Source organism: Eleginops maclovinus, chromosome 1 (assembly GCF_036324505.1).
Source record: "Eleginops maclovinus isolate JMC-PN-2008 ecotype Puerto Natales chromosome 1, JC_Emac_rtc_rv5, whole genome shotgun sequence".
NCBI lineage: Eukaryota > Metazoa > Chordata > Actinopteri > Perciformes > Eleginopidae > Eleginops > Eleginops maclovinus.
This window is the reverse complement of record NC_086349.1, coordinates 14,940,827-14,952,783: the sequence shown is the minus strand read 5'-3', so window position 1 is coordinate 14,952,783 and position 11,957 is coordinate 14,940,827. Positions and strand designations below refer to the sequence as shown.

The following is an 11,957-nucleotide window of genomic DNA, read 5'->3' as shown; positions in this document are numbered from 1 at the left end:
ATGTGGTGTGAAAATATTCCTTATAAAATCAAATGCCTCTGACATTTATGATGGGTTTGATGATTAAAACAGAAGAAAAATCTAGATAAATAGATTTCACTCTAATGGTAAAGAAGGTCAAACAGTGACAATTATCTGATGGTAAACATTTGTAGTCAGGGATTAAAAAATCTGAATTCATTCAGCATTTTCTTTTTTTAAACATTAATGATGACTTGTTCTCCACTTCATTGTTTTTTTCATATCATGCCAAAAGGAACATGATGTATGAATTCTGTATTTTTCCATAAATTCTTTTTTTGTGTTTCAAAGAACACATGAAACAGAGTCAGTCACCAAACTCATGACTCTAATTTAAAGTGCCTACGCCTCCCATTTAAAGTAGACATTTCAAGTCCACTGTGACATATTCCTCTTAAGCAAATGAAAAACTGATCCATTGTAAATGTGACTGTCTACAAAGCCTTTCTCTTATTATGGATGTAAGTGAGGGACTTTCTGCATTTGTCCTTGCAGCACCAGTATTAGTCAAACTATGACACATGTGGATATCCATCCATATTCGGTGACTGATCAATCATCAAGCAAATCCCTTATGGGATTATAGCTTCAGGGCAGTGCAGCTGTCTAATCTGTACTTCCATCAACTGTATCTTTGAGACCAATTTGGCTTGCATAAAAAAAGACCTGCCACATTTTTTCTTTACAGTTTCAGTTTATCTCAGATCACATATCAGCTGCTGTATCCGATTTTGAGAAAGTTACAGCTTGTAAAATAATCAGTAAAGACCAGTAAAGCTCCATTGGTCCAGACCTGTTCTGGGTTCTCAGAGACCAGAGCTGTCCATACCCCGCTTACACACCCAGCTGTAGCCAGGGAAGAGGTGGATCAGATACGTTTGGGACTTTATCTGTTCCTGCTTTATGACCCGTACTCTTGCTATCACTTTCACTGATCCATCCTCAAGCATAATAGTGTCTGCATAGTGTCCTCTATGGCGAAACATCTGTCCATTATCAGCCCTGTCCAATTTATCTCCACATTTCTTCAGCGAACAGTGTCTGCTAAACAAATCCCTCTGTCTCTACGGAGCCAGTTGGAATGATCCCACTGTGAAAAAGGATACACAGAGGGAGAACTGAGATGGGCTCCTGCCCTCATAGACAGGGCGCTTGGCCTCTATGATACTTGAACAACCCCCCCTGCAGTGTTAAAAATAACCAGCTCTTCATCGGACTGACCAGACAGACTGGGGCTTTGGGAGTATTATCTCTCTGGAGTTTGTTCAACCACCAAGCAGACAGTAAACACGCACACGCCCCCCCCCCCCACACACACACACACACTGAGGAGAACACATAAGAAAACATTGATGCAGTTATTACATGAAGGAGCTGATACTTATTACCTTATTTTACCAACCTTGGAAGATTCTTGGCAGCTTTGATTCCTATTAAAAATATTGTATTTTTTTCTGAAAGTGACTTTTTGAAACTAAATATATTTGTGACTCATGTGAGGAGTACACAAATGTGATTCAGAATACTTAGGATTTTAAGAACAAGCGTTTCTGTTTTTTAAGTATGACTGCTTTGTTCCCCTTTTTAAACAGGATCTATAAATCAGCTGTTTGCATTATCCTTGAACGATTACAAAATAGAAGGTTATGTTGGTTTCATCATTGTGAGCAGTTCTGTAGGATCAATGCACAACAAAAATATAATTTATTAACCCATGTGTCCATGTTTATTAAAAATTCAGTCTGAGGCTTGTCTTACATTAATTTATTTATATTTTCAAGCTTAGCATCTCATTATGTGAGGTTAGTGTGACTGAGGGAAAATGTAAAGATCTTATCTTAATGAAATTCATGCAGGTGACAAATGGGTTTTAAAACTAGATGATGTATAATTTGTGTAAAATAATAAGTCTCCTACTTTCCCCTGACAAAAGCATTTGTTAAATATGCTTGTTGTTGTGATTACTTACCTTTAAAAAAAAAAAAATCTTCTGTAAGCAATATTACTTTCCCTGATTTCTGATGACCCCTGCTGGTCAAAGAGAGAATTGCAAACATCAATTGGTAAAAAGTAAACTGTTGAAAAATACAATCCTTTATTCAACATATACAATATTACATATCTGTTTGTGAATTTATTTACTGATAATAGTAATGTATGTTTTTCTTTTTGTATAAAAGTATATAAAAAGTGTCTCATTTCTCAATAATAGAAAGAAAAGAAGTAATCCAAAGGAGAAAGAAGGCAACAGCTTCAATGCAGTTAGAATATGTACAACTAAATAGCTCAATGTGCCCTTGTGCAGATAATAAATGCTTATTTTATATAAGTTAAATGTGATACCGGTATAACAGGTCATGTGTTTAGGTATTTTTTTACTTACATTTATTTCATTCATTTCTCATAAACAAGGCCCTTATGTTTTTTTTGGCTTTGATCATCTATGGAAAAACCCATTTGTGCAATATGAAGGTATTTCAGAGAAAGTCCACGATGACATTCTCCTCCTTTTGTTGATAAACTGATAAGTAATTGTGCAAAACCAGATTTCCCTCTGTGTCCTGCCCAGAGGGGATTTAGACAATTATGAATAAAATGTGTGTGAAACAGACTATGATTTCTAGTTTTTTATTATTCGGCTTTAAATGATTAATTAGCTGAATATGATAAAGTAATATAAAATGTCCCAATATTTTTTCTTGTTGCGCACTTTTGGTTTGAGGCACCAGAGAAATGGCAGATGAAAATTAGGCCACAAAGGATAGCCTGGGGAGCCAGTCTAGACATGACTGTTTAAAGTCATATGGTTTCAATATAATGCAGCGACTGTGAGTCATTATCCTGAAATGATGCTAATGATATGCACCTTGTGCTGTTGGATTGCATAGCATTTTCCCTACAGGAGTTTTCAATTGTTTGTCCCCTTTTACTCCAGACTTTCTGGACTAGATGTCCTGCTTGAGTTTCTCAATGCTGAAGTCACTGTCATGGTCGAGTTTGGAGAGCGTCTTCCTCACCCGCAGGGCAGTGAGGCGGGCTGATGGGCTCTGGTACCAACACTCCTTCATGATCTTCACAATGGCCGTCAGGATCTGGACACACAGGAAAATGTGAATTACTTCTTGGCCAGTAGAATGAAACATGTGAGGCACCATCATTATAATTACATTTCACCCATTTGTGAGTTTTAAAAATGTGGGCAATCTGCTTGAATGTACTCTTTCCCATTGGTAGCAGACAAGTATATTATTCTTTGTTTTTTTCCAGTGTGAAGCGATTGACGTCACAAACATGTGGGGAAGCATAGTTAACTTTGGGAAGCAGCTACTGTGGATGCTTTAAAAAATATACCTCTTAATTAATCAGCCTGTCTTTCAAACTTTCAGTCCGGAGTTGGTGCATGTTGGAGCACTAGAAAGCCTATCAAATATGCTTTTGATGACTTTTAAATGAAGTTTGTTTTACCACAATCATGTCAAATAACTGACTCTGTCGATGGAGTCTGGTGGCTTCAAGGAGATCTGATCCATTAGTGATTTGTTTGAGTTTGTAATAAGTTATCATATTAGTTTCGGAAATAAAGCTGATAATAACCTTTCCCACTAAAGACAAAGCCAGATGTGATAACTTGTGCGTAGATTTTCGCAGCCCCATAATAAATAAGTGCACCCGTGGAAATGCGTGCAAGTTTCATCAGATGGCTTACAGGATGGGAATGGAGCCTGTTGTGGAGACTGGGCCTCTGCTGATCCACACACACCACTTTCTTCATCTCCTCAAAGCTGGGATCTACAGGCACCAGGTCAAAGAAGGGAGGGCGGTACTCCTCCACAATCCCTAAAACAATCCAATAGAGAGACAAAAACAACACTCAGTGTGCTGTTCTTTTTCCAAATGAGCAGAACAACAAACGCAACTTTCTTTGTTGTGGGATTCAGTAAGTGACTCTAGTAAAGTTTTAAAAACAAACTAACTTTTAAACCTCTGGATAGATTTTCACCATATAAATAGATTTTCATGCACACTTGGAAATTGTGATTATCTGTAGTGGGAGTTTTGTAAAGCATGTTTGACTAAACTGGAGAGCAGGGAAAGATATCAATTCCCTGGCGACTTCACTTGGTAGGATATCTGCAATGCCTGCTGTGTGTGTATGTGTGTGTATTTGTCTCTATACATGCACATACACACACATAATGTTCTTTATGTTTGTCCCTATGTGTGTGTGCAGTCGTCTTAACATGGATGCATGCTTGCATCTACAAATTGTGTGCGTGAGCATCTGGACTATGTACAATTGAGTGCTGACACCAGATAAGACTGTTTATAATTACTGCAGTGCTAATCATGACAGAGGATAGTAGAGACAGACACAGAGTAGGAAAACATTAGAGTGCTGAGAGACATGAGACTTACTGCTTCTTATGTACACAGAGTCAGACAGATATGACAGAAAAAAACACATGATATCCCTGAGCAGCCTCAACCTTTAAAGGTACATGTATAATACAAATACTGTGTGTCATGGTACTATAATCCATTTATATCTCTCTAGATGACTGTAAAGGCAAAACATTCCGACAGTTGGTTGTCTCCTTACCATTGACAATGGTCCTGCGGCTAATTTCCCAGAAGACCAGGCCCAGGGCCCAGATATCAGTTTGCTTGTAGGACTCGAAAATGTCCATACGAATAGTCTCATCCAGGACTTCAGGGGCCATGTAGCGCTTGGTACCAACACGAGGGTTGTTTCCCACATCGAGGTAGTCATGAGACTGAGAGTGTATCACAGACAAACCTGAGGAGGGTAGGCACAAATAATACACATTTTATTTTATAAATCTAATCAAAATCAACATAAAGCAGCTGTCTTTTATTCCCAACCGTCAGCAGAAGTTGGACATGGATTCTATAGGATTTATTGTGATTTTGCTGTCCTTTTTCTGCACAAAACCCACCTAAGTCAGCGATGCAGCACTGCCCATTCCGCTTTACCAGGATATTTCGGCTTTTCAGGTCTCTGTGGGCGATAGCTGGTTTTTCCTGTGCGCTGACAATCTCAGTGTGCAGGTGGACCAGACCGCAGGCCACAGACAGGCACATCCTCAGGCAGCTCTCAGGCTCCAAGCTGCTGTACTGCAGGAAGTCATAGAGTGAACCCAGCTCATGAAAGTGGGTGACGAGCCACAGCTGGGTGCTGGAGTTCTTGGATGTCATGTCAGAGGCTATAAAACCTACCGACAGAATAGGACATGGTTAATTTAACGTCAGTCTCTTGGCTGATGCTTTTGTCAAATAACCCTACCCTAGAAAATAGTATGACAAAACAACATTTTTTGGAACTGCCAAATGCCGCCTTACCCAGGATGTTGTCGTGTCGGAGCTGTACAGTGTTGTAGATCTCTGTCTCTCTGAACCAGGACTGCTCGTCCCTAGAGGAAAAGATCTTGACAGCCACACTCTCCCCCATCCAAGTTCCCCTCCACACCTCGCCATACCTGCCTTTACCTGCGAACACAATGTCACAACTGAATAGCCATAAACAAGACTGGGCAAGGAAGAGTAGCAGGGATAAAAAAAGGAGACTGACCGACACACTGGACCAGTGAGATCTGTCTGGCCATAGTCCTTTGGACCAGATAGGGCAGTCCTGTCCCACTCCCTGATGTACAAAACTCATCAAAGATATCCTGAGACTGAAACAGAAATAATCAGAGTTTGAGAACTCAAAACCTTAAACATATTGTGATTGTGTCTGACTTCAAAAGGTCTCTTACGTTGTATGTGGGGTCATCTCCATTTGGGACCTTGAGCATGGTGACATCATGGTCTTCAAGATTTTTCAGTCTACCGTGTGCACGGCGGAAGCGCAGGAACAGCACCAGGCCACACACGCTGGCAGTCGTGATCAACAGGAGCAAAGACAACGTGATCCACAGCTCCGGGCGAGATGTATTTTCTGACTCTCCATCTGGATCACACAAACCCATTCGCGCACAAACAGGCAATTTTGAGTTTATGGAGCTAGTTGAGAATATTTCAACAAATTGAGGACGGGAGGTTTTCATTTCTTAGATAAAATTTAAAAAATGCGTCAATACAACATGACATTCAATACAGCATCTGTCCAAATTAGGAGGGTTTCAATTTTGCTCTTACTGGCCACAAGGGGGAACCAGCTGCTATCTAGAGTGATGCTTTGAATCCCTTCAGTACAAAGCAATGCAGGATGTGCACTGAACTGTAGGCGGCTCAGTTCCACAGTGGTCACATGAATTTATGTGATGTTAAAAATAGTGTTAAAATATTGCAAAGAAAAGGCTTTGGGTACTGACTTATCATTGGAGGTGGTGTGAAATAGGCGTTGCAATAATTCCCTCTGCAGCAGGACATATATAAGCGTTCCAAAGCGGCGTAACACTGCTCTCTGTAATAGTTTTTGGGGAAACAGCCAAAATCCTCTCGGTTATTCAACCAGGAGTAGAAGCAGTAGTCGCCTCTGCAAGTTCCATTCACACATGTGCCTTTTTCATTCTTGCATCTACACAGATGCTTCCCATCTTCATCTAAAGCACAAGGAAGAACACAGACAGTGTTAACAGAAAGGCCTTTGAGTCATTAGATACTGGTTGATGGAGGAATAACACAGAAGTAACACAAATCATTAATCAAACATTAGAGGGGAAAAAAGATACATTGTAGTGCTAAAGATACCTTGACTTCCTTAAGGGAAAACCCCTTTGGTAATAGAAAGAACAACGTAAATGGAATTTCCTGGCAACCACGAAATGTCACATGGATATCAAAGGCTCTGTGTTTAACCAATGAAGGTGTGATGTTCAAAGTGATACTTTTCATGTCCATAGACCTCTCCAGAAAGGCCATTTAACCACAAAGCAGGCTGTACATCACAAACTCTAAACAGACTAATTGTTAAACATCTTTAAAGCTGTATTTTCTGACCATTAGAAGTCAGAAATACTCAAAGCTGCCCAACCACCTGACAAATGTAAGCAAAAATATTCCTGCACATTTTAGCTGTGGTTTGGTCTAACATTACTTGAGTTGATACTGAAATATCTTCACCTGCCACTTATTTATTTTGACTTTGCATTATGAAGGGGAAGGTGCACTCAGCTTGTCTGAGCTTGTTTGCCTAAAACAGTCACCTATTGTTTGATGCAGGAGGATCGGTGAGAGCCATACAGTCTGTTTTGTTTATCCAGCCCGCACAAAGAACAAAAAGCTGCATACACACAGACTTTGTCCGTGCTAGCGAGGCTTTTTTATTGTAGTCTAAGGATTTAATGTCAGAATCAAAACGTCCTTTTAAGGAGCGTTTATTCAATAAAACAAAGTTAATGCCCTGTATGACAGTAAACATGTTCTACTTCCGATCGTAAACTCACCTGCATGGACAGCAGAGATCCACAGAAACGCCCCGAGCAGCACCACTGTAAGCACAGCAGAACTTCCCATCTCTGTGATTCAGGAACAAAAGAATAAATAACTATTATTGAGATCTTAATATCACATTATAAAAGAATGTTTCACTTAATTAGGAGCTGTCATAATGGGAAAAATCAAAGACTTGATATGGGACATTTTGGGAACACAGGGAACCAATAACAGCTATTTGATTAAAATGAACAGACTGTAACCTAACAGTGTCTATGAGGAGTCGAGTGGTGGTTAAAGCGTGGACTCTGAGGAGGAAGCTATGAGGTCAAAAACAACAGCTGAGGGCCCAGCCTGTCTGCCTGCGTTGTAATTGCATCGGGAGGGGAAAAGGGGGCTTATGGGAAGGAGGCGGCAAAGTGTTTGTGTATTTGTGCTGAGACTGCCTGTGGCGCTGGCTACCCGACTCCAGGCCTGTCGACTCCTCCACTGCCCTACTTGCAGAGTAAATATTGATGGCTCCGCTTCCTGCCATTGAGTGGCCCCACCCGGCTGGCCGGCGAGACTCAGGTCTGCTCATTGTTTAGGGCTGCACTGCAGAGGGTCACGCAAACAGGAGGGCCGTCATACACAACCACGTCATTCTCACTGCTGAAGCACACTAGTCTGTTACACGACACCCAGGTGGACTTTATATATGACAAAAAAGTGACAAAAGTAGTTGAAAATAATGTATAAATATATTGTAGCAAATTCGATTGTGTTTTTTTGTTGCTACATACACTGTGCTAATGAAGTACATCAACTGGGTGAACCGTGTTTCCTAATAGCCTTAAGTGTATGCTCTGCGTACAGTTTAGGCAACATTATATATATATTTTAAAGGCTTTGTCACTAAGGATATCTAAAAAATATAAACATTTTGATTTATTTACCCTACTTTAGCTTTTTATCTTAAGGAAGCACATAACACAAGAACCAACATAAAGCCGGTCTTTAAGCTGCCAATTTGGCTGTATGTATTCAGATATTCTTAACAGTTGCCATTGAGGCAAAGTGACATCCAAAATTGATACAAGATGGTTCATAAAGTCTCGCAATTTTGAGTCCTTTCAGAACAAGGATAAAATGTGGCTACAAAACTTTACAGGTCAGGATTTGCTTAAAACAAAGTGAAATATCTCAATATGAAAACATTTAGGAGCACTTTGAGAGTCTTTAAAGACCACTTGTGCAAACCGTACTAAAGAGCAACCAATTGGTTGAGGCTTTTAATGGTAACATTATATTTAAAAACATCATAAAACATGTTCGGCCATACTAAGCTATGTGTAGATGAAAATGGAAGTATGCTTTCCAAAATAGTATTACATTTCTAGATTAGCCATTGCTTGCTAATGGCTAATCTAGAAGGGGAATCACTTTTTAATCATAAAATATTCATACACAAATTCTACCTTACATCACCTACAGCAAACAACCCTTGAATTGCACACATTTGGCAGTAGAACTTGCTCGTAGGCGCAATACTATGGAAGCCCTCTTTTAGTTATAAAGCATTGACCTAGATTTATTTAAGTTCAAACTACAGGAAGCCATTCCCTTATATGTCAAATGTCACTGAACAGAAACCAGAGTAGGAGGTGTTTAGCAAGAATGTATCTGTATCTTAACTGATCTGATACTCTTGTCAGCTTGTTATATATAGTTCAGCAGACTGTCATGAGAAAACGAGAACTTAGTGTTTAATGTTTATCACAGTATCAGATCCAAGGGGACATCTCTGCTTAGTAAGATATCCATTTCACATGAGAAATCTGATAAAACTTTCTGACGAACTATCTTATGCGGGTCAGCTGTGAGGCTGTAGCTCTACAGATGAGAACCCACTGCACTTTGCTCTGACTTGCTAAAACCACAAGCCACATTTTACCATAAAGGAAAAAAAGCACTACCTTTGTTATGCAGCTTACATGTCAGGGGTGGTTATTCTGTGGGTCCATTGCAGGAATAGCCTAAGCACGACTCCACCAGCTGCATGAACTTATTCCCGGCGGAGGAGCGGGAAATATTTCACAATCATTTTTATCATCCTGACATAGAACAGTAATCTTGCCCTCCATCGTAGTCAGTCTGACTTAAGATTCCAGTGCACTTCCTCTTTGGGCAATCTCTTGTTTTTCTCTATTCTGTAGAACACTACTCCCTCCTGACCCAAGGGGAAAAGATCCATTGTCATCTCTTCCTCTCATCTACAGAGCTTTAACTCAGGGAGGCAGATCTCTCATTCCATCTGTATGACTGTGTGGTTATAGCAGAGGATGGTGGGGGCATGGCATAGCACAGCAGCCCTCCACTGGGCCTCACCACACCAAAAAGACCCATTACTCTGTCTCTGGAAAGTAACTTTAAGCGTGATACAGTAAAAGCTTCTATCATGTGGTGTAAATGACAAGAAAACATTGCATTCAATCTCTTTTTTATAACATAGCCACACATTTCAAACACATTTATTGTAAAAAACCTTTTGTGAGTGACTGTCTGCTTGTTACAGCGACATACTGATTGTATCTTCATTTCACAGACAAAGCTAGGCTTGGCAGGCTTTATGGCTCAGTTATTGTCTGTATGCTCTCCCATGCATACTTACAATGAATGCATGTATGGGGAAGAAAGGGATGAAGACATGAGTATGAGTGCACACACCTGATGTCATACACCTACAACGGCAGCACCCTGGAAAGATCCCATGTGACTTCCATCATGACCTATACACATAAAGGGCAAATGTCTCCCCTATGTGAGTGTGCAAGGATGGGTGAAGGACATGGATGAGCAAACAATAGGCAGGGAGGAGAAATTCAGCTATGATTTCCACTCTTAAATATAGACCACATCTACAGTAAATATGTGAATTCTTTAGATTTCAAAAAGCATGAACTTTTCAACTTAACACATTCATATTTAAACATCAGTTTGATTATGTAGCTGGTTGAGGATGGACATATTTAATCTTCTTTAAATCCTGTTGGGCTGTTTAAACAATACAATACTATGCTATAGAATTGTTATTCATGAATCTAAATGTGTTAAAGTTGCTTGTATCGTTCAATAATGTAATACATTATGGCGTGTCATTCACAGGAGATGCATTTAAGGACATCATTTACTGTTGTTAGTTTGACTTTTGCTCAGGTAGGCCACTTTCAGACACCTGTTGGTTCACATCTGTAAACACGTGGATTGATGTATGGCGCTGTCAAAGGTGATTATCGTTCATGTGTTAGCTAATGTGTTCTTTTTATGATACAAATGAATCAGTATAAGACACCCACAGGATACAAATGATGTTTTACGCACCATCAACTTACCTGTTATCTTCACGCCTATTATCTTAACAGACGTAAACGCTGCACGTCTCCCATATCAAAGTTCGCTCCTAGTATCCCTCCGTGGCCAACGTATTTAAAGTCAAAAGAAGGTGAGTTTAAAACACAGCTGGCTCCATTTCCAGAGAGTGGAGTAAACCGTGTTAGTTTTCGTCTCAGTTGCAGATGTCCACATCCTTTCCTGCTCCGGTGACGACCAGCCGCCTTCTCTGGTAAAAGTTTGCCCGCAGCGTTTCCTCTTTGCTCTCAAAACTAAAAACTAACCAAGCGTTTAACAACTAAGCAACTTACGCTTGCGGAAAAAGTGAAGCTTTAAAAAAAAGTTAGGCAGTTATGCCCTGACGACCAAGACCTATCTCATCTCGGTTCAAATCTGAGCTGATAAACCGACAACACCGTCGTTGGTTTGTGACCAGACCAGACTCCTTCCGCTCTGAGAACCTCTTAAAGTCTTCTACCACTTAAGTATGAAGGTTTTCAGTGGTTGTCAATGCGCTTGATCTAAATGCTAGATAAAACATGTTTAAATAGTGCACAGCTTTGTCCCACCCCTTATTGTCCCGCTGCACAGGATCGGCTCTGCCTGGAATGTGTTCTCATAGCGGTTTTCCTGTTGCTTGCTAAACCTCTCATTTTTCTTTTTCCCCTGTGGACTGCTGTCTGCACTGCACTGACAGGAATGTGCTTTAAAGACCCCACCATATAATAACATTGCTGTGGTTAACAACAAGAACTACCCTACTGAGTCACTTAACCATTCCCCTTCTTCCATTTTCACTACAATCCTATTTTTCACAAGAACTTATGATGTAGCCTATTTTACAGTGAACAGTGAACTTAAATACCCCTCCTTTTTCTCAAAGCAACGTTAAGACTCTTTATATGAAGTAACCTATGTCATCTTCTAATCTATGACTAGGCAAATATACAAAACAGATACAAAAATATGAATACAATATTCTCAGTCTTGTACAGTTTTTGCACAATAGAGTAGAATGTTTCACATCACATTTGAAAACAGCTTATAGGGTAAAATCTATACGACATTTTGCACAGTTTATCTTAAACATCCATGAATGCTGAGTGAAGTAGTACTTTTAGATACAATTGTCTTCTTTACCCTGACAATCTGTGTGTCTAGTGTATTCG

General features: G+C 39.9%; 1 protein-coding gene across 2 annotated transcripts; it reads right to left on the bottom strand.

Annotated features, from left to right (window-relative positions):
* Positions 1-2,099: 2,099 nt before the first annotated feature.
* acvrl1 (activin A receptor like type 1) lies at positions 2,100-11,413 on the bottom strand. 2 transcript variants are annotated; one of them, XM_063884242.1, is made up of 11 exons: positions 10,791-11,413; positions 10,126-10,187; positions 7,431-7,502; positions 6,357-6,587; positions 5,799-5,992; positions 5,612-5,711; positions 5,383-5,529; positions 4,980-5,255; positions 4,622-4,819; positions 3,728-3,858; positions 2,100-3,113 (listed from the first exon to the last, which is right to left on the bottom strand). In XM_063884242.1, the coding sequence occupies exons 2-11, from the start codon at positions 10,133-10,135 to the stop codon at positions 2,967-2,969; spliced, it is 1,506 nt and encodes a 501-aa protein (XP_063740312.1). In that variant the 5' UTR covers positions 10,136-10,187; positions 10,791-11,413; the 3' UTR covers positions 2,100-2,966. The 2 variants fall into 2 exon arrangements, with proteins under 2 accessions (XP_063740312.1, XP_063740303.1); XM_063884233.1 differs by having other exon boundaries at positions 5,612-5,717; positions 10,791-11,408.
* Between the last annotated feature and the right edge of the window lie 544 nt (positions 11,414-11,957).

Excerpts from the sequence above, each read along its gene's own strand:
- acvrl1 (XM_063884233.1), bottom strand. Across the intron at positions 5,718-5,798 it reads GAGATGACCCCACATACAAC|TCTCAGGATATCTTTGATGA; the intron begins GTAAGAGACCTT and ends TTTCTGTTTCAG. Across the intron at positions 3,114-3,727 it reads ACAGGCTCCATTCCCATCCT|ATCCTGACGGCCATTGTGAA; the intron begins GTAAGCCATCTG and ends CTGTGTGTCCAG.